The 27,236-nt window shown below is 53.2% G+C and overlaps 1 protein-coding gene across 1 annotated transcript in view; it reads right to left on the bottom strand.

Moving 5' to 3' along the window:
* Nucleotides 1–7,473: 7,473 nt before the first annotated feature.
* The window catches only part of SACK1F (scaffolding CK1 anchoring protein F), a 29,040-nt gene continuing 9,277 nt past the window's right edge, over nt 7,474–27,236 (bottom strand). The window contains exons 2-5 of the mRNA XM_090272394.1: nt 16,205–16,372; nt 15,598–15,719; nt 13,648–14,333; nt 7,474–7,786 (exon numbers count right to left, since the gene is read on the bottom strand). Coding sequence (XP_090128520.1) covers nt 7,737–7,786; nt 13,648–14,333; nt 15,598–15,719; nt 16,205–16,372 — 1,026 coding nt within the window. The 3' untranslated portion in view covers nt 7,474–7,736. The remainder of the gene's footprint in view (nt 7,787–13,647; nt 14,334–15,597; nt 15,720–16,204; nt 16,373–27,236) is intronic.

Here is a 27,236-nt window from a genome sequence, read left to right on the forward strand (position 1 = left end):
AGTCCTTGTTTCCATGGCTTCACCATTATGTTTTACTCTGAGAATCTTCTCTTGGATTCCCAAAATAGCCAGCCTTCCTCCTACCTCTACAACTGCTCATGCCCTTTTTCGTACCACCTCTTTCTCTTAGATTCTTCCAAGAAGGCTGTCCATTCTTCTCTCCTCATGGTGCCCTTCTGGGGGCATGGGGGTGGGTTGGGGAGCTGGGTCATTGTCCTGCCTTCACCTCTAAGATTGTGATTTGCATCTCTCCATCTCCATCCAGCCTTCCTTCTGCAGCCTGCTTGCTGTGTGACTTTGTGCAAGTCACATCAACGGTGTGAGCTTCAGTTTCCTCATTTCTGATATATATATCATTGTAGACTCTAAGATAATGATAAAACAAAGTTGTTAAGCACAGACTATGCCAGGCAGGGCTAGCTAGCTACATAATCTGTGGCCATGCAAAATGAAAGCATGGAGCTGCTTCTTCCAAAATTATTAGGAATTTCAAGACAGCAATAACAGAGCATGAAACCAAATGTGGGTCCCTTTGCCTTCTGAGCATGGGCCTGTGACACTAAGCAGGTTGCATACCCATGAAGCCAGCCCTGCTGCCAGGCACTGTTCTAAAACTTGTATATGTATTAGCTTATTCAATCCTCATGACAACCCGATGAGATGATACAGATGAGGAAACTAAGGCAGAGAGAGGTTAAGAAACTGTCCAAGTTCACAGTTTTTAACTGTTGGAGTTGAGAAAAATACCACCCATCCGGTGGGCATTGTTTGGAGATCCACACAGAGAAGGATGGTGCCCTCCCAGGGAACCCTGTGGAGGACTTCCTGGAGGCCCCTCCTCTGGGCCATGTCCCTTCTGTCCTCAGTGAGTTTGCACATGCAGCTTCTGCTGCCCAGGATGCCCCTTCCTCCTGCCCTGTGCCCCAGTCTGCACTTTCTTCAAAGCTCAGCCCAAGCCCCTCCTCCTCTCAGGGGCTTCTGGAGCAGAGAAGCCAGGCTGACATCTCTTCCCCAGATTCTCTCAGTGCCTTGTGTGAAGTCTGGCCCACCCCGTCTGGCCATGGGGATTATGTATAGCCTTCAGAGCTTACCTCCTCAAGGCTCACTGATAACCAATCTTACAAGGTTAGTGAGAAAATTTCTTTAAATCTTTCTCCACAACATTACAATAGCTTGTGATAGCCTGTTTCATGCACTAGACCGAGAGGCCTTGAGAACAGATACTATATTTGAATCTTCATTATGTCTTTAATGCTTATAAATCTCTTAAAAGAGTTCTTCTTAGGCTCTGGACCTTTTCCTAGAAAGTCTTGCCTCATTATTCTCTCTTCCCCCATTCATTCCTCAGGTATCAGCTCAGAGATCACCTCCTCCTCCAGGAAGCCTTCCCTGACCTCCACCTCCAGGTTGGGTTTAGTGTCTCTTCTGGGCTTCCCACCTTCTGTGCTCCCCCATCATAAATAACACTGCCTCCCTGGGTTCATCATTTCAACCAGGTTATATCTTGAGGGCAGAGACCAGTTCTGCCTTATTACAGTGTCTGGGACACAGCATGTTCTCAATGTTTGTTTGAACAAATGAACGAATGAATGAATGAATAAAAGTAAATGTTAAATGTTGGTTAAAACTCCAGGCTCTTTGTGGCCTTCAGCACAGGGCTGGGCACCTAATGGATACTTATGTAAATTTATGAAATGGTTGAAAACCAAGGACAACTCCAGAATTTCTGTTAAGAAGAGGCAGCAATCTGACTGGGGGAGGAAGGCTAGGGCATTCCTCTGGACAGCACAATGAGAAAGCAAGGATCCCAGGTGTGACACTGGAGAGTTAGCGTTGGGAGTATGGTGGAAAGGTGGCCTGGGTCAGGGGCAGGCAAACCAGGGCTCACGGGCCAAATCCCGCTATATTTTTGCATGGTCCGTGAGCTAAGAATAATTTTTATGTTTTTAATGGTTAAAGTAAAAAGAATAATATTTTGTGACATGTGAAAATTATATTGAAATTCACGTTTCAGTGTCCATGGTGTCATTGGAACACAGCCACGCCCACTTATTTGCATACTGTGGTTGTTTAGTGTTACAGCAGCAGCTGTAACAGACACTGCGTGTCTGCAAAGCCTGGAATATTTACTACCTGGCTGGCCCTTTACAGAAAAAATTTGCCCACCCGGGCCTCTGCCATCATCGAACTTCTCTTACTAGGAGGAAGGGAATGTGCCGCCAGCGGGCCACCAGGTGTCAGCATTTCACGGCGGCGGATTCAGCCCTGTGAGCTCCTCTAAGAAACCGTAGCCAAGAGCTCCTCCCAGTCTGGCTGGATCCTGCAAGGAGGGCGCAGGACTAGTTTGGGAAGTCCAGTGGCTTGGTGCAGGGTGGCAGGCTTTTCTAGATATATCGTTTCTTTGTTTTTGGTTTAATTTGAATTTTCTATAGGAGAGCTTCTCCAAACAAATGAAAATTGTTAATTTTACCCGAACCTATACATCAAGAACAGCTGTGGGACTTCTGCACAACCAGATAGGACTGTGGCCCTCTTCCACGCCTGGAACCAACAAAGCCACGGAGCCAAGGTAGCGGCAGGTGTGCAGGAGGCAATGTGGCTCCTACATGGCAGGTGTTCTCCATCTTCTTTCAAAACTTGGCCCTTGAAACTTCCTCCAGGTGGGTGGGCACGTAGCCCTGTGTGCCAACTACTCAGCATGAAAGTGGCAAGTACATAGGGCGGGAGCAAAGAGGAGAAGCCAGGAAAGACGGTCCCAAGAGGGAAATGATAAAGTGCCTGATATAACACACCACCTGAAGCACCTTGGGTTCCTGGTTACTGAGCTCCTCTGTGTGTCAGCCCGGTGCTAAGTGCTTTACTCCCCAGAGCCCGCGCATTCTGAAGACTGTCCTCTCGCCCTCACGCGCCTCAGCTAAGATCACAGCAAGCAGCGTGCCCCCCACTGCCCTAAGTCCACCAGTTCGACCACCGTGCGTCCCCAGGCCTACTGTGCAGCAAACACCCATTGCACAAACCAATGAAGACTCCTGCAGCGAAGCGCCTTTCCTCATCCAATCACTCCACTTCCAGGAAGAGATGCACCAGGGCGTCCAAGCTGCACGCAGGAAGTGAGAACCACAAGGCACAGTTGTTGGTGCTGGTGCCCAGAGGACCATGGCCTTTGTGGCCATACTGCCTGCTCTTGCCTTTTCCTCCTCCAGGCTTCCCACACACTTGCTGGCTTCCCTGGCAGGCCCTGCCAGTCTACTATGATGTGACATCTGTTCCTGGAGATGCTTTTCGGAGGCTGCAGATAATGCCTAACTTCTAGCCACTTTAGACGGAAACCTGCCTCCAGCTGACTGTCACTTCGAGAGGCCACACGACAGTGCTCTAGGAGGGTCTGGACAACCAGATCCTCATCCTTCCCATAACTTGTTGGGTGACTTGGACAAATTTCCTCCCTTCAAGGCCTCTCTCTTCCTCCCCCGCCTTTGTGTTAGCCCTTTGAAAGGATGTGCACAGACAGAGTCATCCCTGAGCATTCTGGAGCGACGGGTGGTGACGTCTGCCCACCAAGGACACACGCTGAAAGGAGCTTTCCCAGAGGAATGGGTTGGCTCAAGAAGGGCTTTTGATGAACCCAGTCCTTAAGAATTTAAAAAGCAGAGAGCATCATCCTGTTTGGCTTCCATGTAGTCTCAGAAGTCAAGAACAAGACTGAAGGGGCCCTGATCAATTCTGGAGGCCCTGACACCCCCCACATTAATTAGCCTGGCTTGTTTTATCAAGTGACTGTCAAGTTTTTAATCATTTACCAAATAGGTGTTCAGCAGATACAGCCCAAGGACGGAATGGGTACCTACCGTGCCATCAGCAGCACATGCTGCCAGAGTGGGTAGCAGGAAGCAGGGCCTTCCTTGGTTCATAGCAAAGGTTCATGGGGGAGGGTGAGAAGTTCAGAGCATCCTAACTTTTCTAGGCCTTCTGGTTGATCTAGCAACTACTCAGCCTAAGCACACGCTCATGGCTGCACCTGCCACCTCTCGACCTTCTCCAAGGTGTACATCCTTGCCACCTTGTCCCGGGGCACTTGCTCTGCACCAAAGCTCCCGCCACTGAAACAGCACTGCAGATGATCACACTGACAGCCGCTGGGTCCCCTAGGCAGGGGAGACTGACTGTGGCACACAGCCAGATGATAAACTCTATCCACGGTGCACAGCAGGGCTAATCAGCTGCTGAGGGGCCTCTGCGGATGTTCACTCAGAGTGTGGTCCTGACGCTCCAGGTAGCAGCTCCCCCCTGGCTGGACTTGAGCAGCGTGGAAGGCTCTCTGCTGTCAGCCCTGGCTGCCTTCTGAGGTGGGCACACTGCTGGGCACACCCAGGTGTGTCCCATGATGCTTTCCATGCAGGACTTAACTGAGACTGAAGAAAGGGAACAGATTGGGAGGAAACGTGACAAGGCACTGAGTGGAGTAAGGCAGATGTGCGTGTGTAAACACACCTGTGCCGGGGGACCAGGCAGTGCCGCGCTAACAAGGTAACCGGAACAAAGATGGAAGATGCTGTTATGTCAGTCACAGAAAGCACGGCCTCTGATGAGTCGGCCAGCCTCTCCCGGCACTGTTTTAGTGGGGTGTGCACATGAAGCATTCTGTGGCCCTTCAGGGCTGCAAAGTAGAGTCATACTCCTCCACTGAGGCAATCTGACCCCCTCTTCACCTCAGAGCACATTTCAGGTCTACAGACATTTTTGCAAAGCATCTAGCACAGTGACCGGCATATAGTAGGTGCTCAATAAATTAAAGAGAAAAGCAGCATAGTAAAAGGGGAGAAAAAGCCCACTCCTCCTCTGGCCTGTTTCCTCCACATCTTAGGGCTGCCTTTTTCCTCTAGACTTTGAGTTAGTTTATACACACACAAAGAGCCATGGTGTTAGCAGAGACTGTTTTGAAAGCACCTTTGAGGGGTCAGGACTAGGACTAACCATACCTGAGGACAGAGAGCTGGCAAGAGACTGGGAAGCTTTGACAAATCTCAAAGGAAGCCTCCCAGCGCCATGCAGGAATCCCATGTTTCCTGCTCTATGGGGCAGGATCCAGGGTGGCAGCAGCCCCAGGGACTCAGCGTTCAGGCACCTCTGCTCCCAGCAAATCAGCCTTCCCAGGCAGCCACACCAGTTTTGGACACTCAGCCTGCAGAAGCCAGACTCAGAAAGTGGGCAGCTTGCTCACGGTGGTGGGGAGGGGGCAGCGCAGCCAGAGCCTGCACCGAGTGCTCTCATTCCTGTCCCTCCCCAGCCCTCCTGCCGCTACCAGCCTTGTGTAAGCTGCAGCAGAGGAATCAAGGGCACGATCCACCCCTGAGCTTGCAGTCCAACTGGGAAGGCCAGATGTACCCTTGAGATTTGATGAGAGAATATTTCATGAAGTGTGTGCAAGTGCTGGAACAGAGGGCAGACACACTAAGAACTGAGGAGCCAGGAGGCAGAACAGAGTGGGCTGGAGCCCAGGCAGACAAATGAACATCAGGAGCCGCATTTTAGGACTTCCGGATCCTCGGCAATCTTTGGACTTACTGTCTCTTCACAGGCACCTCAGGGATGGGGGGAGTCGGAGGCGTTCACATCCAAACCTCTGTAAGGGGATGAGGAGGCTGGGACGGCGGGGGAGGGGCCTCCCAGGCCAGCACGCTCTCCCGTTCCACTGAGTTAGTCTCCCACCCCCTCTGTTGCTATGAAGGAAGTGAGATGACCCCACCTTGACACATGGAGAAACTGGGACAGGATGGAGGTCTGGCTCAAGGCTGCAGTGATGTGAAACTTCCAATCTGGACCCTCCTACATGACAGGACAGGGAGGGACTCGGGCCTGCTTTGGGGCAGGAGAAAGGGACAGGAACAGAGGCTGCTTCTCTTGCAGAGGAGGCACTAGAAGCCCTTGCAGAATCGCTTAGGAGCTGGTCCCTCCCTGGCCTCCTCCCTTGTCCCCAGAGTTGTCCACCTTCTCACTGATGGTCGTCTCTTTTCCCCACTGCAATTTACCCACCTTCTGTCCCACACGGTCAAGGTGACCGCTTGGAGCTGAAATGTAGCACCACCACACCCCCCAGTTTTCCATCTCTCCCTCCCTTCCCTTCCAGAACAAGCACGTGCCACACTGCCAGGCCTTGGTGCAGAAGGAAGCACTTCCCAGAAAGTGTTTAATCCTCACAAAAGCTCAGGGAGGTGCGTCAGGGTCTAACATCAGGGTGAACAGAGGAGCCCTGGGGCCCAGGTTCACTCCGCACCCACCCACCCCACTTCCTGCTCCTCAAAGGACCTCTGTCTGGTTCACCCAGTGCAGCCAGCCCCCCCCCCCCCCCCCCCCCCCGCGCGCGCACACCAGCCTCCTCACGGACATCTGGGCCCCTCCCCGAGATGCTGCTGGTGCCCCAGGGTTTTGCAGCAGGGAAGACACCAGACAAGAGTTCGCTTCACAAGTGAGAGGCTGAGAGGCTGAGCGGCCTGGCGGGTCCGTGGGCTCACAGCAGCGGCGCTGACCCCGGCACCTCGCTGAGACCCTGCTCCTGGAGCCTGCAGTCTGGCGGTCTCTCTGGTGTGTGTTCACAAACTCCCTCCGCAGACACCCAGTCGCACAAGTGGGCGGGGCAGGGTGCGATTTTCGGAAGATCTCTGGCCTGGCATCTGGCGATTAGGCCCTGTGCAGAGGCTGAGGGTCCTAAACACAGCTTGGCTTCTGGCAGGGGGCTGAGGCTGGTCTTTGGCTGAAACGTGGCTAGAGAAGGGACCTTAGTCCTGGCTGGTGAGAGGGATTAAGGGCCAACTCAGGTTGGGGAAGAGGCAAGTGCTTCTGTCCAGTAGGCTCAGCCTCCCACACCACCGGCAGCTGACTCAGCCAAGCTCTCTCCCTGCCTTGGGCTGCAAATCAAGGCACGTGAAGGGGAGGGAGTGGCCCCAGGTCAAGGCACTAGAAGAAACCCAGCATGGCTGGCAGCCGGCAGGAGCCAACAAGGCCTGGACCCCTGGGGCAAGAGCTCCAAGACTGGCAGCGTGAGGGAAAGGAGACCTCGGCACAAGGGCTCTCAGAGTGGCAGTGTCAAGTTCTGCCATCGGCTCCCAGTGGGAGGGCTTCCCGTCATTCCATTAGGAGCCCAGTGCAGGAGCCTGCGGACTCCGACTGAAGGCCAGAGCAGCCAGGGACCCGGCTGACCCGCATCTTCTATGTTTGCTTCAGAGGCTAGGGCAGGACTGCGTCCCTGGCTCAGAGCTCTGTCTTCTTCCCTTTTATTCCACCAAACCGGGGGGAGGGGAGGGTGGGGGGGGGTCAGAAGCACCAGGAAGCCCAGGGAAGGGGAAGCCAGGGGGCTGGGGCTGTCCTGGAGACCCTATCACATTAAGGCATAAGGATATGGGCTCACCCCATCCGGGCCCTGCAGGGCGAGGCTGGCCCAGTGGAAGAAGGGGGTCAGGCATAAAGGAGAGCGAACACTAGTCAAGCTTCCACTTCATGTAAACAAGGAGGAGCAACCCCTGCCCAGCCACCAACAGTCTTGTGGAGGCGTGCGACTGCCTTGAGAGCTGGCAGCCCCTCGCATCTGGGATTCAGGGTCCCTGAGGCCAGGATGGAAGCTGCTGGGCAGGAGGGACAGTGAGGGTCCGGCGTGCAAACTGGTGCGGAGTTTGACCTGTGTTCTCCACAGGACAGGACAGCGGGGTGCCCACAGGTCCTGCTCACCGCTGGCCTGCAGCTCAGGAAATCACGCAATTGCTGGCCTTGGCAGGACTGGGACTTGTTTTACCTGCAGAGACAAGGGACAGGGAAGAAAGTAAGTGAAGTGCTCAGTGGACTTGGGGCTGGGGTCGCTGTCTCCCTCCCAGGATGCTGACCTGGAAACAAGTCAGTAGGGCCCCCAGGAAAGCAAAAGCAAAGATTCTCCTTGTCGTGCAAGACTGCCGCGCATGGTGGGGGGAAGGATGTAGACCCCAAACCAGCAACTACAACCAATGACTTAAAAGTCTTGTCAAGAGGCGGTTCACCTATAGCCTGACAGCCCACAGAGCATAACCACTCATCCTCTCAGGTTGTCCTCAGGGGACACCACGCTCTGAGAAGGTATCATTAGTCCTAACTTACAACTGAGGGCAGTGGGGCCACCAGCTCCCAGAGCCAGTCAGCTCCATGACCCAATTTTCCAAATCAAGTCATAGCTCCCTCCGCCATGCAGGCTGCCTAGGTTGAAGGAGGAAAGGTCGGTAGGGTGACCAAGAGCCAGGCACCGTGGCAGGGACCACACGGCAGAGAGGTGGTTTTAACGTACTGGATGGAGGGAATACGTTTAATTGAAAGGAAGGCTATGGTCCCCCAGGCCAGAGAAGCACAGGTCTCCTCTTCCCCGGTCCCTTCCATACATTTCCACTTCCGTTATAATCCCTAGCAGAGGTCGTTGGCTTCCCTGGCTGGACTCCTGCTCCTGAGGCAGGCACTGACACCTCCGGGCTGACCCCCTGGGCCTGCCTGCGAGGTGCTGGCAGTCAGACCCATGTCCTCCTGGCACGCTGGCTGCCTTGCTCCCAGGTGGAAGCTGCTGAGCTATGCCCTGCCAGCTCCTTTCTGTGCTGCGAGGGCCGGGTCGTCTCCCTGATGCTCATACCACCTTCTTATATCACTTCAGCTGTGGACTTAATTAAGGCGGCAGCTGCCTCTTCTCCTGGGCCATTAGCAAGAGCGACACTGGACAGGCCCGGGTGGGGTCCCTCTCCACTGCCCTGCTCCATTTAACCACTCCTTGGGACTTTCTCTGAGTCCAGCTGAGCTCCTTGAAGACTGCGGTGACAGCCTTTCGAGCAGAGAGGAGGTGGCAGAGGAGCCGGTAACTGTGCCCCCTCCCTCCCTGAAGGCTCCCAGGGTCAGGCAGCTTGGCCATGTTCCCTGCTGGTGCCGAGGCTGCCCGTGGGGCCGCCCCACAGTCCCCCCACTGCTACAGTGGACATGCCGTCCCCGCGTCCTCTCCTCAGGGGCTCGTTTTATTTGCTTGGCCAACTGAGCAGACGCCAAGCTCCTCCTCTGAGGCACAGCATTTTTGGAGGCAGGTAAATGAAACAACCTCTGGACTGGGAGGGGGAAATTTCTGTGCCCTGTCACTCCTTCAGTGCACAGGGACGGGGAGCCCACCACATGTGGGCGTTTGGCAGGACTCTAAGGTGAATTAGACCTGCTCAGGTGAATAGGGAAGGATCCATGAACGGCCAACATTTTTTACAGACTATCCATGGCGTGGATGCCAGGAGGAGGCTTATGAGAGAAAGTCTGACTTCAAAGGGAGGTCACAGTGGAATGAGACTCAAATTGGGGTGGAAGGAGGAGGAGCCAGCATGACGTAGGGGCTGGAGGGGGCTCACGCCCGGGGGAGGGAGAGGGGTAGGCAGGGACACTGGCACAGGCGCCAGCCTAGGACGAGGGGCTCTACCTTCCTTCAGGTTTCAGGACTGCACATTCCCCTTTTCTGGAATATTCTGCCCCTGGATGTCCAACTGGCTCCCTCCCACCCTCCCTCTATTCAAGTCTCTGCTCAAACGCCCCTGTGTCAGAGACCTCCCTGATCACCTGTCATAACAGGGTCACTGCCCTCGGTACCCTCTCTGCAGCACGGTATTCGCTCCGTAAGGGCCAGGCCTGGGCTTATTTGGTTCACTGCTGTCTCAGAAGCTTCCAACAGTGCCGGGCGGGCGCAGAGCAGACTTTGCATAGCTATGCACTTGTTGAATTAAATGAATGATCAGGCAGTGGCAAGCTCCTCGAGGTTTATACCAACACTAACGCCATGAACAACAGTCTTTGGCATCAATAGATGGTGACGGATGTGCCCTCACTCACAAGGATGATGGCACAAGCCCTGGGTAGGCCCAAGAGAAACCAGAATGGCAGGGGGGTTGGGACACCTGCCAGTGAGAACAACAAAGACGCCTGCCTCTCCTCTACAGCTGAGCGGGGTCCATCCCTCGAAGGACACTCCCCTGTTACCCGACCTGTGCTGTGTGCCCCGGACCCCAGCTCAGGCTTAGCGCCCGGACTGCTGCTGGAGTCAGGACCCATGCTCCTTAGGGGTGACTCTGAATTTTGAAATTCTGTCTTGACAAGACAGCTCTTGAGTAGATTTAGCCAGGAACCGGGGGCCCACAGGTCCCTTATGGAACTCTGAACCTGAGAAGCATGTCCCCAACCTTCCATCCCAGACAGGAGTGAGATCTGAGACCTCCAGCCCCCAGGGATGACAGAGGCGAGCCTGAAGTCCCCAAACCCAGGATAGCTTAACAGCCACGTCACTAGAAGCCAGGCCACACTGCCAGCCAGGGTGTCCCGTCCACACATGAATCAAGGGAACTCGAGAGAGTTCCGGAAAGGGTACTGCCACTGGAGTCACCTCAAAGAACACAAGGAGGGAAAGCGTGGGCCCAGGGTCGTCTAGAGTATAGAGGACCCCTCTCCCCTTCCTCTCTGCTGGTGGGACACCAGGGGAGAGTCAACCATCTATTCAGGCTTGTGGCCCTTTCAGTTTCTAAAGATGTTGGGAAATGCTGCCACCCCATCTTTCCAGACACAGACTGAATGCTTCGTGCCGGGCCCTGGGAGGCAGGAGACCATGCGGACCTTTTCTCACTCCGTGAAATGACGTCATCAGGCAGGGTGGCTTCAAATTCTGTGTGAAAGCACTTAGTACCTCGCCCACCCAGCACCCAGCACAGGCGCTCAGCAGAAGTCTATGCCTGCCTGCCTTCTCTTAACCGTGTTCGAGAGTGTTGGCCATTCCTCAGTGATTTCCCTGGGGGAGCTGCGAGGGGCTTCAGGACACCATCTGGAACCTCCTTCCCCAGTCTGGCAGCCCTGAGGGCAGGGCCTTGTCCCCGGGTCACACGGATCTGCTGCTCTGGGGATCCCCTTCACGGGAAACACTCAGGGCACTTGTTTAAAATGCAGCTCCTTTAGCCCGGCCCAGCGCCACAGAGGCCGCACTGCGCCGTAACGAGGCTCTTCAGTGACCACTGAGATGGGGCTCTGCTCCAGGGGGCGTGCCCGGAGCTCCGGGAAGGACTCTCCGCAGAGGTGCAAAGGTGCCGAGCGAGGCTGCAGCAGGAGCAAGGTTTCAGGGGAGAAAAAACGGAAGGAAAAGGCGCTCAGCTTCCGCCAGTAGAGGGGGCTGTGAGCCTTCACACCACCGGGTAGCACTACACCCACCCCACCCCCGCAATCCCTGACCTAAAGGGAGGGGTTTCTGACCGTTCTCCCAGAGACCGCACTGGGGTTTACAAAAGTGCATGTTTGCCAGCTATATACTTCTTATCAAGCAATTTTACAGGCTGTCAGTGCTTTGCTTTTCTATTTCTCTTCCATCCACCCTGTCATCAGTCCACGCTCTCCCTTGCCAAGAGGGCAGCGGAGACGGAAAGGACAGTGAGAATCAGAGCTCAGACGGACCTGGGGTTCCCTCCCTGGCTCAGCCTCACCTCTTCCGGACCAGGAAAAGGTGTGTCCAAAGGTGGGGGAGCAAGAGCCTGTCCTAGATGGGGACCCTAAGGTAGCAGCAAAATGATTTCCTCACAGCTGACAATTCCAAGTACACCAGGGTTACTGGTGCCAACCCTTGGGGGGTCCCCATGCTGTCAGGAGCCTGACCCTCGGGAACACAAGAGTCCCAGGGACCTAGCTTCCTAGGGGCCGAGAGGAGGCACTAGGACAGCCCAGCTGCAGGAGAGTAGGCCCTGCTTCTTGCCCTGCCATTGAGGGAAGAAAGCAGGGAGAGAAAAGGTCTCATTAGGGACTTGGACTTCAGGCCCTCAGCCACTGGAGGCCCACCCAGGTGGGCAGAGGCTGTGCCGGACGAGGCCACTCTGTGTTTCTCTAAAGAATGAAGAGGAATAGTGTGATCTTGCTGGGCACCCCTTTATGTGACTCTTGAGTTTGCTGTCCTTTCTCCCTCCTTCTCACTCTGTCTTTGGGTGTCAGGCCCTCGGGAGAGGAGCTTCCCCGGGGCACAGTTCAGGCCTGCTTGGCTGGCTGCTGAGCACCATGTGAGGGGCGCAACTGAGCGGAGACTGTCCGAGTCATCCAGGCAGGAAACCGGATGCTGAGACTCATGAAAGACAGCAAGAAGGGACAAGACAATGGGCCTTTCGTTTCTATGGAAACAGCATCTCAGGGTGAGGGGCTGAAGGAAGAGAGAGCTTCCACTTCACCTCCATCAGGACTTGAGAAATGGCCCCTTTTGCGGTTGGGCTTGCCCCTCCTCCTCCCTTCCCCACCAGGTGTTCACCATGGCAACCCTGCCTCCAAAAAGAGGTGCAAAGCAGCAGCAGCACCTGGTGTTACGGGAGCCAGGGAGCCCAGGGGAAATGGGACTGGGCCGGTCACCCCCCCCACCTCAACAGGACACAGGCCCTGGCCTGGTGTGAGTCCTCGCCCCAGCACTCCTTACTGTGCCTGGGGACCACTAAATTCACCTCTCCAGGCCTCCGCCTGCCACCACCAAGTTGTTGTGAGGGCCGAGTGAGAGAGAAAGCACGTAGCTGGGGCGCTCAATAAACGCCCTTGGCCAAACAGTGGCGTAGCACCGGCGCTGCTGCTGCGCCCACATTCGCGAGGCTGCCCCGCCTGTCCCAACGGTGGGTCAGCAGCAGAGTGTGTCAGGCCCTGCAGTGGGGCTGTGCCGTGAGTGGAGAGGAAGAAGGTTAAGATTCTTGCGCTCAAGCCACTCACCATCAGGTCAAAGCTGGGCTGTGGGTGACGCTGGGGTCCTGGAAGTGCTCAGGTTGCGCGGAGCAAGACCACAGGGCCTGCCCTCATCACCTGGCTGGCCGGGGAGCTCAGTCTCTCTGCCGCGAGGCCCCAGAGCCACAGAGGGAGAAATGCCAAGAGGGAGATGTTTTAGACTCTGAGAGGCTGATATGAGAAAAGGCACAAGAGGTCATCCTGGCCGTCACCACCAGCCTCTGGAAAGGCCACACTGGGAACTGCTCCAGAGAAAGAGAAAGGCCAGGACCTCTAGGGGATCCCGGAGAAATAGCCAGAAAGCTAGCACCGTCAGGAACAATCCCCAGAGGTAATAAGCAGCGTGGCCAACACCACTTATCAAATAAGCGGGAGGAACCAAGTCAAACTATTTACAACAGAAACAAGAAAAGTGGGTCAGGGCGTTGTGGGGCACAGGTGAGGGCGGGGTGTGTTTGACCAGGTCAGATCCTGATGACAAGGAACAAGCTTTGCTAGATCCAGCCCTAGACCCAGCGGCAGGGTCAAGCCTTAGCCCTGCCACTCAGCTGTGTGGTGCCTCTGTGGCTTCATTGACAAAGCAGAAACTTCCCAAGCCCCTAGTTCAGACTACTCCTTGCCCAGCACTGTTCTAGCCACTTATAGCCTCAGAACAGCTGGCCAAGGCAAGCATCATTCTCCCCTTTTAGAGAAGAGGAAACAGAAACTCAGACCTGCAGGGGCCAGCCCAAGGTAACGAGGTTGATGAAAGCCAGAGCAGAATGGGAAACGAGGGCTGTCTGACCCCAGACCTCAGCTTTCTCCATGCCAGCAAGCTGCCTTTCTGCAGGTACAAGGCAAGGCTCTCCCGTAAGGGCAGAGGCCAGGGGAGCCCTGGCCCTGAGCTGGGGGGCTCACCTGAGGCACTGGCGCTGGAGCTGTCGTTGGGCCTCTTCCCCATTTTAAACTCCACTTCAGCAAAGGTCTCGGTGGAGAGGGAGCTAGCCATGCCATTGGGTGCTGTAGGCCTCTTGGCCCGGCGACTTAAGAACCTTTGGCTAAAGCGCTTGCCCTCCTTGGCTGGGGTGGCCTCCCCATTGGCAGCTTCTCCCTTGCCATTTTGGGCAAGTGCCTCCCGGGGTTTGAGGTCCATGTGCAGGTGAGAGACCACCCTGCCAGGCTTCCGACTCAGCTCTCCCAAGGGTATGGGCTCCACAGCGGGCAGCACCTGCTCCAGCGTCATCAAGTCATTCAGGAAGTTCTCCAGCCTCCGGGCTGACTCTCCGCCTCTGCTGCCCTCCTCCTGCCCCTCAGGGTGGCTGCCAGCCTCCCGCTGTTGCCGGGCCGCCCAGCGCATCATCTCCCCCGGAGGGTGGCGGCCGCTGGACACCAGGGCGTACTTGGGGGTGATAAGTTTGCGAGCCACGGTAGAGTAGTTAAGGCCGATCTTGCCTGCACCCCCTGCCAGGCCCAGCTGCTGGTACAAGTTCACCTCCTCTGAGATGGCGTATAGTTCCCGGAACTCCACATCGAAGGGCTCCACGTTCTGCCCTGTCAGGACAAGGAGAAGGTTCCTGTCCATGTAGGAGGAACTCCAGGTGAACCTGGGAATGTGGAGACAGAAAAGCAAGGCTCGTGTGCCAAGGCCAGTGACCTTGCCGTGCCAGCAGCCCCTGGGCAAGCCCATCTCAACACCCCATTGCCCCCGCCCCAGCCTGATCTACCCCTGAAGCTGGATGCCTTGCTGCCTGGTGGAAGGCACTGCTGGGCCTTCATAATGGGGTGCTGTCCCTCCACTGACCCAACCCTCCCTTTTTTTCCAGGTCTAGGCCTCGAACGCAGAAAGCAGGCAGTGGATGCAAGGCAAGGACATGCAAAGTCAGGCCTGGATTCAAGCCTGGTCTCTACCTTGTGTGCCTTTTAAAATGGGGCTCACAGGGTGTACAGTCACAGAGTTCTTGCGAGGCTCGAGTGAGATAATATGTATAAAACATTTAGCTCAGTAGCTGGCACAACGCACACGTTTAATAAGTAGTCACTGCAGCTGCTGCTATTATTGATATCATCCCATTCCTTATTGGTTCTCTGCTGAATTTTTAAAGCACTGAGTGTCTGCAAAACCCCATATCGTAACCATGTAAGAGGGCTTACATCATTTGTAATTGTTTCAGGTGCCGAGGTCTCCTTTCTGCACCTAGATTTTAATTTACATGAAGGGAAGACACTTGCACAGATACAGTCTCTCATGTTCCTGGTAATTTACCTCTGAATCAGAATTCGGGAGACATTCCTTCCACACCACACCCTCGCATTTCTTTCTCGGATCTGTCCATTCGGCTTCCTATTTATCCTGCCTAACAACTGGCCTCAAAATGCAACCATTTGCCCTGGCCAGTGTGGCTCACTTTGTTGGGCATCATCCGCAAAACAAAAGGTCGCCAGTTTGATATCCGGGCAGGGCACATGCCTGGGTTGCAGTTTCAGTTTCCAGTCACAGCACGTAGAGAAGGCAGCCGGTCAATGTTTCTCTCACTTGAATGTTTCTCTCCCTCTCTTTCTCCCTCCCTTCCCTTCTCTCTAAAACAAAAAATTAAATTAAGAAAAAAATCCAACCATTTGCTGTAGACCATGAAAAGCAGCCTGTGCTTAATGCCCAGCAACAGTTGACCCTCTTTCTGGAATAATCCAGTAGCCACAAAGTTTGAGGGAAGGGACTAGCCAGAAGGTTCTTCTTTGCCATCGGATCAGATAACAGCTCTTAAACCCATGACCATAGGGTTCCAGCCCAGCATTTTCCTGAATATGAACATTTATTACAACGAATAAAGGCCTCCCAGGCACTTCGTTCTCTGACCTGGCCCAACTCACCTGTAAGACCCTGTGGCTACTTTTTCACCATCTACCATTAAGAACTTTGATGACAAGGTCCCCTTGATCTTCCCCATGGGCATGTAGAAGCCAACACCTGTCACAGAGCGGACACGGATGTTCTATTGAGAAGAGAAGAAAGATACTGTCACTCAGGTGGGGGCCTGCAAGGCTCTGAGCCAACTTTTTGCTTGGGCTGAGGAGGCACTCTCTTGTCCACGGGACCCTGTCTGCTGGCTCCTGTCTGCACTAAGCTCTGCTCCCTATGGCCTTACAGGTGGAACCCCATTTAGAGAGCCGACGGAAATCAGCTTATCTGGGTTTAGATACACTCAGGGTGGTTCCTGCCTGTTCCCAAAGCTCTCCAGAAGAAACCCACAGCCCTAGCTTTGACCTTGGACTGCAAGCTGACCACCTCAGGACTGGGTTAGCCTCAGTAGCCTTTAGATAAAATTTAAAAGTGGCATATAATTTAGGGTTATTAGCACATGAGACAAGGTTTTAGACAGAAGGGAGTGAGATCTTGGTGTTCGCAAGGCCCTGAACTGGAGAAGAGGCAGAAAGGGGCAGGGGTGGTGCCCCCGCCGCCGACAGCGGTACAACTCACCTGAATACGGAAGTCAGTGAGCTCCAGGCCCTGGCACATCTCCAGGAAACACTCCACACCTGCCTCGTCCAGGATGATGTACACGGGGACCCGGCGCTTAGAGGCAGCATCCACGATGTCTTGGAAGATATCGCCATCGGTAAAGAGGTCCATGACCACAGCAATGACCTGGGTGAGGAGGGGCACTGGTGAGGCGCATGGTGACTGCTCACCTACAGGGACACACCTGGGCCCAGAGAGGACCAGCTGGACCCGGGGCAACTGGTGGCCAAGGGTCAAACACCCCATCTGCACCTCTCCTGGGTTCACCACATCCTCACCCACGTCTGAGCACATCTGATTCCAGGAGATGGGCTTTCTCTCTGGGAAACGCCCGAGGGTTCAGACCATCGCTGAGGAACCCCCAGCACTCCACCCTAAGGATTTCCCAGCAGCTCCTCAGAAGCTGGATGGGGAGGTCTCAGAGGCTGAGGACAGCTGGTCGCAGTGCCCGATGGTAACAAGCAGGCTCAGGGAAATGTGACCACTGAGAGGCATGGAACGTCCTCATTTCCACAAGCTGCAGATCTGCTCAAACACCACTTTCCCTGCAGGCACTTTGATCTCCCGGCAGCCTCCCTAAGGGCAAAGCCAAGGGAAAAGCCCTGTGCTTCCCTAAGGGTTGATCTGGGCAGAGCTCCAGGGCGCTTGGACTACCCTGGCCTCCAGGTGTCCAGACCATGCGACTCCATCCTCTAATCAAGGTCACTGCCTAGGACTCTTGATTTCCTAAAGTCAGTCCTGATCATCCGTGCTGGAAAGCAAGGTCTGCCTTTCTGCCCCTAGCTTTCTCTGTTTTCCCACACAACCCCCACCCCACCCAGCTCCGCTGCAGCTGCAGGGTTCCCTTGTTTGTCGGCCCCAAGCACTGTGCCCGTGATACAGTAGAAAGGGCATGCTTTGGGGTCAGAGAGAGCTGGTTCTATGACCTTCCCATTTATGTGCCCTTAGGCAAGGCACTTATCTTGATGAGCCTCCTTATCTGCAAAGTGGAATACCCTGTACTTACACCATTAAGATTACAGATAAAGTCTGTGGAGCATCCAACAGTGTCTGGAATGGTATGAGTCCTCAAAAAACAGTAGCTGCTGTGTGGTTGTGGCATCTGCTAGTCCTTGTAACCAAAAGCCTGAACTCTGAAGTCAGACAGACCGGGCCTGGAACCAACTCACTGGTGCTGGCTTGTCAAGAGTCCTTGTTTCCTTGGCAGCAAAATGGAGCTAATAGAAGCACCTGTCTCAAAGGGCTGTTGTGAGGGCTTAGAGAGGTAAACTATGAAGACGCACGACAGTGCCTGGCACACGGTAAGCTCAGTAAGTGGTCCCCTCCATACCATCCCCATCGTCCTCATCATCACCTTCACACACATGCCTTCCCATTGCTCCTGCCTCTAAAGAACCACCCCCAACGCCATTTACACAATATTATCGAAGGATCATCTTAGCTCTTCCATTTAATACTCAATCATTCATACAAATAACTTTTACTGAGCTGCCCAGTCAGAGGGAGGATCTAAAGACAAGCTATAATCCCTAACTTTAAGGGATTAATCCAGTTGGAACCATAAGGCACTTGCACAAAGTAACTAAGACATAAGGTAGAATGAAATAAATGCCTTAAGAGATGCACCAATGGCATGTGATGTGGATTCAGGGTGGGGGAGGGTGTGAAGAAAAGGAGGGATGGAGGGAGAGAGACTGATTACTCTCAGCTAGGAGAGAAAAAAAAAAGGCTTCAGTGAGGAAGCTGAAACCCAAAGAATGGGCAGCTGGGGGCACCATGGAAAGTGAGCAGAGAAGGGAACGGAGCAGGGAAGTGGGCAGGGCTGCCACGCATGGGTACGCAGGCTGTGCACTGCACGTGGGCACTAGGCTGAGGGGGTGAGTGGAAACTGTGCCTGCCTGAGGAAGCGACACCTTTTCTAACCTGCACACAGGTGTCAGATAGGCTAGCAGGCTCCTAGGAGAAGGGCATTTCAGGCAAAGAACACAGCAAAAAGGCCTTGAAGACAGGGAGTAACATCACTGAGCACTTTTAATGTGCCTCACATTGTTTCAGGTGCTTTAGGTAAATCTTCTAATTTGATCCTCACAATGAGGAGGGTTGTAATTCCCATTTTACGGATGAGGATGTAAATGCAAAGGGGCAAAGCAATGTGTCCAAGGACACACAGCATGTAGCAGAACAGGGATTTGAACTCAAGTCTGACTGACCCCACAGTTTTCATTTCTCTGCATCATCCTGGCTCAGTGAGATGGGACAGTTGTAACATCAAATTTTAAAAACTGACTTTTTAAAAAGACTAAACAAGATAGACAAACTTCTAGCAAGACTGACAAAAACAGAGGATGTGCAAATAAAATACTGAGTGAAAAGAGAGAAATAATTGCAGACATATTTACTTTTCAAAAAATTCTTACTTTTTAAGAAATAGTAAAAATGGTAAAAAGAATATTAAGACCACTTATACATTGATGAATTTGAAAATAAAAATGGCATGGATAGTCATTAAAAGTGAATTAACATAATACAGCATAATCAAGTAAAGTTTATCCTAGGAATGTAAGAATGGTTTAATATCAGAAAATGTATCATTTTAATTTCTAACACTTATGGTGTCAAGGAGAGAAAATCATACATTATCTTAGTAAATTTTTAAAAAGTTTGATAACACTAGATCTCTATTTATGATTAAAATTATCAAAAAAACTAGGAATAGAAGGGACCTCAACAGAGAAACTTTAAATGCAACTCTTTTAAGTATTAAGCAAGTCAAAAGTACTATCACTACTGCTATTTAACAAATAATTGGCAGCCCTAACCAATGCAATATGACAAGAAAAGAAATAAGAGCTAGAAGGATTAGAAGAGACAAAACTACCAGTATTTAGAGATGATATTTTTATAGAAAACCCAGTACAATGCAGGAAAAAAACTATTAAAATTAATAGGAGAATTCAGTAAGATTGCCAGATACAAGAAAAGCTTTAAAAACCAATAGCATCCTTCTACTACAGAAATCAACTTAAAAAAAAGAAAGAAAATAGATCCATTCAAAATTGTTACTGAAGCACATAGTATTTAGGAATTAGTATCTTTATGGAGAAATTTATAAAACTCTATTAAAATACCTTTTCAAATAAGCAAGTAAAATAAGAAATAAATCATGTGCATGTTTAATATGATTTGACATTAAAAATTTTTTAATTGTTTTTCAATTACAGTTCTCCCATTTTTCCCCCACTGCTCTCCCCTGCTCCGTCCTCTCACCCCCACTCCCACAGTGATTTGACATTTAAAAAATTCAGTTCTCCCCTATTAATAGAATCCAATGCAATTCCAATAAAAGTTCAGTCAATATTTTTGAGGAACGCAAATACTTCTAAAATGTGAGAAGGAATAAAGATATTGAAAAAGTAAAATTAATTTTGAAAAAGAAAGTCTAAAAGGGGGCACTTGTCTTACCAGACAGTAAGACACACTGCAAAGCTATAGAAGAATTGTGGTGTTGAGGTAGGAAGGAACTGGTAGATAGGCTAATGGAACAGAATGGAGAGGTCAGAAACATACATGTACATATACACATGCATAAAACTTTAAGTCACATAGAGGTAGAATCACAACTCAGTAGAGAAAGAATCCTGTTTAGTAGATGTTATTGGGAAAACTGGCTTACTATATAGAGAAAAATAATGTGGATCCCTACCTCACACCACATATAAAGGCGACTTTCAGGTAGGCTAAATACCTAAATGTGCAAGATAAACCTAATAAGGAAACTGATGAAATATAAGAAAATATCTTCATGACATAGGTAAGAAGGATTTCTTAAGATTCCAAAAGCACAAATCATAAGGCAAATAAAATTTTTAAGATGCATGCCACAAATTAGGGATTTTCTACTGCAAGAATATCATAGATAAAGGTAACTGAAGGGTAACAGGGAGAAGATATCTGCAATGTCCATGACCAGAAGGAATTAATAACATACAAGGGATCTCTGCAATTTTTAAAAAATACTTATTGATTGATTTTGGGGAGAGAGAGGAATGGGGGAGGGAGAGAGGGAAACATTGATTTGTTGTTCCACTTATTTATGCATTAATTGGTTGATTCCTCTATGTGCCCTCATCAGGGATTGAACCTGCGACCTTGATATTGGGACAACACTCTTAACCAACTGAGCTACCCAGCCAGGGCAGGGATTACTGCAAATTGGCAAGAAAAAGATAGGAAACTAATTAGAAAAATGGGCAAAGGATATGAATAGGCAATTCCTAGAGGAGATACCTGAATGACTAATAAGTATATAAAGAGAAGCAGACCTCATTAGCAATCAGAAAAATTAAAATTAAAGCAAAGAAATAAAAAGAGGACCCTCATTCACTGATGGTGAGAGGGAACTCTGGTGCAGCTCTTCCCTAGAGCGAGGGAGGGACTGTCGTGGTATCCAGGACGTGCCTAACTACAGTCAGCAATGCTGTTCTCAGCCCTGCACCCAGGGGAGCTCTCGGATCTTTGCACAGGTCTGTGAAGGGGGAGGAACGAAGACATTCACTGCAGCTTTCTTTAGGATAACAAAGAGTTGGCAACAACTTAGATGTGAATCTCTAGAAGACCGTACATGGGTAAAGTGAGGAATGCACACAACAGAGTTCGAAGACAGGGGTAGGTATGGCAGGCCGGGTTGGGCTTAATTACAGAGGGTTTTAACAAGACACTTCAGGCTTTATTCCGTCAGAATGCAGCTTCCCAGGGTCTTGGAGGGCTCCTGATGTCATCTCCTAAGGCCAGAGCCCGTCCTTTGCTCATTTCCAAGCTCTCCACGGTGTCCAGCTTAAAGTCGACTCTCAGTATATGACTAAGGATTGTCTGACTGGCTCATGGTGCTTCGGGATTCACACGCTGGCTTTTATTTTGTGGTTGAAAGAGCAGGCAGGGAACCGGCTGCCCTGCCCCCACCGGAGAAAGCTGTGATGTGAGAGGATCACAAGCTGGAGAGAGAGAATCCCAGGGACCCCGCTTTAAGGAGGCCTGGTCTGCGGCACCCTGGGGCGAGCCCACCATCTGTGTCACCACCAATTAAACAGTGAAATATCCATAGTAGGAAAAAAATCAATTGCTCGCTGACTCCTGCAATCTCGTTGTGGAGGAGAAGTGATAATTACCCTTCGCTTTGGTCTCCAAGGGCCCCACTTGACATCCAGCTCCATGGCATCAGGCCCAGGAAAACCAGCTCCCCACTCCTTCTGCCTGGGTGCTTAATGTGCCACGTGACCCTCCCCGCCGAACCTGACTTCAAGACTCCCAGTGTCAGTGGAAAATCGGGTTTTAAAAGGACGTCACAGGCTCAGGACCATGGGAGACAGATGCCATCAGGAGAAGACAGTCACTCCCTTCTCCGGACAGGCTTGCAGTGTCCTTGACCCGCTTACCCACTGACGTGCGGCACCAGGGAGAGAGGTTAATTCCAGGTGGCAGGGGTTTTAGCAGCTGTCGCAGGTGCTGGCAAAGAGGCTCTGAAGCTGTAATACTCCTCGTGGGGTGTTTGCTTTGATATCCTGCAGCAGCAGAGAGGGGGAGCGCAGGGTGGGCAAGGGACCCTCAGAATTCCCTTCTGCCTGTCATTCACGTTTAATTAAACTGCCAGCTTTTCAGGTTCTCCTTCTCTACTCCTCAAAATAATAAAAAGAAGGAAAAGGACTCCACCTTCCCCAGCTCGTTCCAGGGCTCAAGACAGCCAGTGCCCGGTACCCCTGGTGTGTTTAGATGATCCAGGCTAAACCTCAGAGCCTGCAGGCACCTCCAAAATCAACATCCTCTCAGTGACCCGCATCCACTGACCAAAGCCAATCGGCCACCGAGTCCAGCAGGTCCCACCGGCTCCGCGTACCTTCCTTAGGTCGGCTCCTTTCTGTTCCCACAGGGAGGCTGCCCCACCTCAGCAACCCCCCACACACCCCCATTTCTTACTGAACTTCTGGAATAGCTTCCTCACTAGTTTCCCCTTCCTACACCATCTTTGCGCTTCTATTCACTTTCCACAGCAGTGACTCCACCAAAACAAGGGACTGATGAACTCCTGGGTCCCACAGCCCTCAAGAGAGGTCCAAACCCTTTACTTGGCATTTGAAGGGCCTCCTCTGCCCTTGTTTTCGGCCATGCAGAATGACCTACAGTTACCCGAACACAGGATTTCTTGGCAATATTGACCTTGTGGGGCCAGTAATTTTCTGTTGTTGTTGTGGGGGGCTGTTCTGCACACTGCGGGATGTTAGCAGCATGCCAGTAGCACCATCCCAAGTAGTGACAACCCCCCTCAATGTCTGTAGACATGACTAAATGATTCCTGGGGGCAAAATCACAGCATCTCCCCCCCAACACACATCTTGGAGAACCACTACACGTATTAGGCAGTTCCAAGTCCCTTTGTTCCTACCCCTTCCACACCCCTGGGAAACACCTACGCATCTCTCAAGACTCAGCCAAGAGCTTCCTGAACTTCCAGCACCCAGTTATGCTCACTACACCCTGCATCCTGCCCACAGTCTTCCAGGCAAATGGCAGTGCTCCCTGACACTGCAGTTGACACCTGCGGAATGGCTCTGTCCCTTACTGGGCTGTGGACTCCTGGATGGCGCGATCATCTGCTTTCTCACAGAATCTCTGCCCTCAGAGGACATCTCACCTCCAAGTCAGTTCTCCACGCTTGTGGAATGCATGTCTAAATGGAGGTTGTTTCTGCTTATTGTTTTATTTGTAGGGTATGGATAAAGGTTTGTGGTTATCTCTTTTATTTCATGAATGACAAGGCACTGGGGAGGAGAGAAAAAAAGAATGCTGAGCAAGATTCCTGGTGGGATCGTCTGGCTGGGAGGCAGAGTTGAAGTTCTTCCTCAAGGGTGCAGAGTAGGGAGAAGAAGTTGGTGTCTTTTGGGGCTGCTGCCTGAGCCTGCAGCTCGGGGATCTGCTCCCTCCACCTAAGATGCTGAAGGAGCAGCCAGCCCATGAGTGAGGACAGTACTTAAGCAAGGGGCAGAGTCCACACCAAGGACGTCAGGCCAGGAGGCAGGGCTCCCCCTAGCACACAGAGCAAGCACTTCTGGGCAAGTTACAAAAGGACACTGTCCTCTCTGTGATGGAATGCAAGCCAGTGAGTGGAGCGTGGGCTGCATGGCAGGTCCACAAAGCCCCTTGGCTGTGCCCACCTGGAGGGTCCAGGCTGCGCCTCAGCACCTGGCCCCTGCACTGAAGGACAGTCCAGATGTGCAGAATCTCAGGGCCAGGAGGAGACTTGCTAGAGCCTAGCCTGGAGGTTAAGTTACCCATCTGGGTCTTGGCAGAGGGGGACCCTAGTCCTGAGCTATCACCCCCAGATGATGTGATCACTGCAGGCTCTGGGGACAGGTGCACTCTGACTAGGACCACAGGCCTCCTCCGGTCACACAAGGCCAAGATGCATGGGTAGAACTGGACTCTACCACCCTCTCCCTCATGGTTTCTGCACCTCTGCAGACGTGGAGCTCCAGGTACTGAGGCAGGTGTGGCTGCTGTGCGGCAAAGACCCACCCCTTCCTCCCTCAGCTCCGTGGTGGGGAAAAGCAAGGGGTCACAGGCCAAACCTCACTGCAGGGGTGTGCTGGAGCGGCATGCTGGTGACGGTCACTTCTTCCTGGGGAGGAAGCGAGCCTACTGAGGCACATCCCTACTTTCCCACTGATGGCCCAGGTGAGCCTGGGGCCCAACTCTGACCCCCCCATGCCTGTCCTGCCTCCTTCCCATGCTTGCTGGGAGGTTCAGATGAGATCATGCCCCGGACTTCCCAGGAAAAAGCTGTGCAGTCACGAGGGGCCGTTAACCTGACCTGCTACATGGAATGGTGCTAACTCCACACACCGTAAACCCTCAGGTCCCTCGGGGGAGGGAGGGAAGGAGCTGGGCAAAGTGGTCGAGCTGCTGCCTCCCAGGACAGCCACTTGTCCGGCAGCCCGGGAGCGTCAGCTTGCCTGGGACCGGAGAGCAGTCCTTCCCGTTCCCATGGAGGGTAGAGTCGGACCGGCCTCCGGATCAGTCACCTCCAAGTGTGGGACGTTCTCTGAGGGATCAGGGGCTACAGGTATCCTTAAAGGTCATCATATGAAGACTCGCCTGGGGTGCAGTGTGCCTGTAAGACGTGCAGATCAGGGCCTCGTCCTCAGAGACTCTGCCCCTGCAGGCCCGTGAACATGCATTTGGAGAGAACCTTCTGGTCCGGGGCTCTGAAGGCAGGTGGGGGCTGCATCGGACGTTGGGTAACCACCGGGGTTTGGAAGAGATTATACTCTCTGGAGGCAGGAGGTCTTCCTGTTGGTGTGGCCTGGATTCAATCCATTTAATCTAAGCTTGCGTTTCCTCACTTTAAAATGGGGGGTGGAGGGGTGACGCCTTCACAGGGTTGTTGAGTTTTAAATGAGACGGAGCAGGAGGCACAGGCGCAGCTGCTAGGTCTGTGGGGAGCCTGCAGGGCAAAGGCCAAGGCCCCCGCCCCCCCCCTCAGACAGGGAACCCGAACAAAGGGCTGTCAGCTCAGAGGAGGGCGGGAGCAAAGGAAAGCCAGGGAAGGAAACAGCCAGTGTGGGGGTGCCACAGCCCCCAGGGAGCTGGGCCCCAGACCGCCCGCCCCGCAGACATCAAGGTACAGATGTTTTCCTTTTGTTCAACACTAGGCCCAGCAGGCCAGCCCCGGGTGCTGATTAAATAAAGCCTGGATAACACTGCACTCCCTGAAAGGACAAACTTGAACTGACTGAGGGAAGGGCAGCCCAATTAAGGGAGAAGAGTCTGCACGGTGCCCTGTCCTGGAGAAGCGCTGGGTGTCTATACCTGCATCCCAAGAACTGCTTAGCGCTACTTAGAGACCCTGCTGCCGGCAGAGAAGAGACCGCCTGGAGGTGGGCCCCAGAAGCCTGCATGGAATGTGCTGTGGGAGGATGCGGACAGTTCTTCCCTGGGGGCTGCAGGGTCATCAAGGCTGCAAGGGGCCCCATCTGAAGCATCACCAATTTTTGCACCAGTAGAGGGAGAGTCCCCACAGCCCACTAGCACAGAGCAGCAGGGAGAGTTGACTTTGGAGCCTGGAGCCCCTCGCTGGCGGTGAGACCGTGGGCACTACCTAACCCCTCTGAATTCCACCTGAAAAGCGAGGCTACCTCGTGGTCCCGGTGAGGATGTAAACAAACGGCCTAGTGCCTAGACAGCATCTGGTGTGATGGGTGCCCCACGGCCGGGTTCTGTCCTCCTTTGCTGACAGTGTTGGGCGCACTGCAGGTGCACAGGGTCAGCTCGGTCCTGATCACGCTCCCTCTGGGAAGGGGGATCTCGTAACACAGCCCTACACAGGCTGCCCCCTTGCTCAAACTCTCTGGCCCCCAACTGCCTACAGACTCAAGCCCTCAGCCTGGCTGAAGACCCCCCTCGAACTTCCAACCCAGTCCCTTCCCTCACAACAAACACTGTAACCTCTCCTAACGCACAGGCAAGTCTCTGCTCTCCCTGCTTACGCCCAGCACCCACCACCCCAGCCCCGAGGCGATGGGCTCGCCCTTTCCCTGCAGAGGTACTGGTTTCACTCTTCCCCGAGGCTGTCCCAGGGCTAGGCGCTGTCCCCAGCCCCCAGGGCAGTGTGTGCCCTTCCCAGAGAGCTTGTGTGCTCAGGCCTCTGTCTGAGCATTTGATTTGGGGTGGGGGGTTGGGGGGGGATGGAGGACAGATACCTGTCTGTCATTCCTTCCTTCCTCCACAGGTCCTGGCAGGCAGTAACTGCTCTAAACAGAATCCCTCTGCCCTTGGGGAGCTGCAGACGCAGCTTGGACCAGAGCCCTGGCCCAGCAAGCAGGCAGAGCCAAGACCAGTGGGGTCCTATTCTCTGCCTGGAGGCCAGGCCGTCCCCGCCCGCCCCCCAGCAGGGCATCTGTGCTTTGTCAGCTGAGGCTTCCCAGCTGTCTGCAGCCATGTCACATTGTTTCAGGCTCGCTAATTAGACATCATTAAACGCCAGGCTCCCTTGCTGCACTGGCCGTTGCTGGAGTCCACTTCTGCCCAGCCAGGCGGCTTCCTCTCCCAGACCCCCGGCCTCGGGGCACGGCTCTGTTCCCAACCCTGCGGTCACGCCTCCCTATCCTGCGCCACCGGGGCTCATCCCCTGTTGGCCTGACCCTATGGGGCCATCACTCTTTCCACTCATGCCCCAAATGAGGGCGATGAAGGAGACCTACACAGGAGACCCAGGCTGGCTCTCCAGAGAGAGGACTGTACCCCCGTGAGCAGGGCCAGCTAATTCAGCCGTGAAGAACTGTGTGTGATTCGCCAGGGAGCGAGCATGGCCATTCTTTTTCAGATCCTAGGCCAGCTTTTCCCTGCCCCACTGCAAGCTTCTGGGACGACTTTCCCTGCACGAAGTTGCTGTTAATTAGTGAAAATTATCTAATGCAAGCTCATTTTAACATTAGCTTAAAGCTAAACATAATTAGGAAGATAAATCAGCTGCTAAAAAAAAAAATCCAATGAAGACACACAAACGATTCTTAGGATCCCGCTGCTGGTTTGGGTGACTGGCCTGCAGCTCTGAGCACCATACCTTACACGGGCAGAGCGAGGCCGGGTTCAAAATGTCCCTGCCGAGGTATCTCCTGATGGATTCATCAGAGCAAGACATGTGGAGCTGGCAGTGTGCCTGGAGTCTCTGAGAAGGAGCAAAGATACCTGTGGCTACCATCAGGTGATGCTACCCCTGCCCGCCCCCAGCCCCACCCCACCCCCAAGCAGGTGGAGAGTGCAGGGAGGGGTGCAGTTTGGAAAGCTGGTCAGGAAGGCGTCGGAGTGAGGGCAATAGTGTGAACCCTTGTGTCCCCAGGCCTCCGTTCGTGCACATCCCCGCCCTCGGCCTACCTTCCCTGTTTACACTGGCTGCTCCGGCTGTCAGTTCCCGGGGCCTGTGCTCAGATTCAACTCAGCT

This window comes from Furipterus horrens, unplaced genomic scaffold (assembly GCF_987537825.1).
Source record: "Furipterus horrens unplaced genomic scaffold, mFurHor1.1.pri manual_scaffold_4, whole genome shotgun sequence".
Taxonomy (NCBI): domain Eukaryota; kingdom Metazoa; phylum Chordata; class Mammalia; order Chiroptera; family Furipteridae; genus Furipterus; species Furipterus horrens.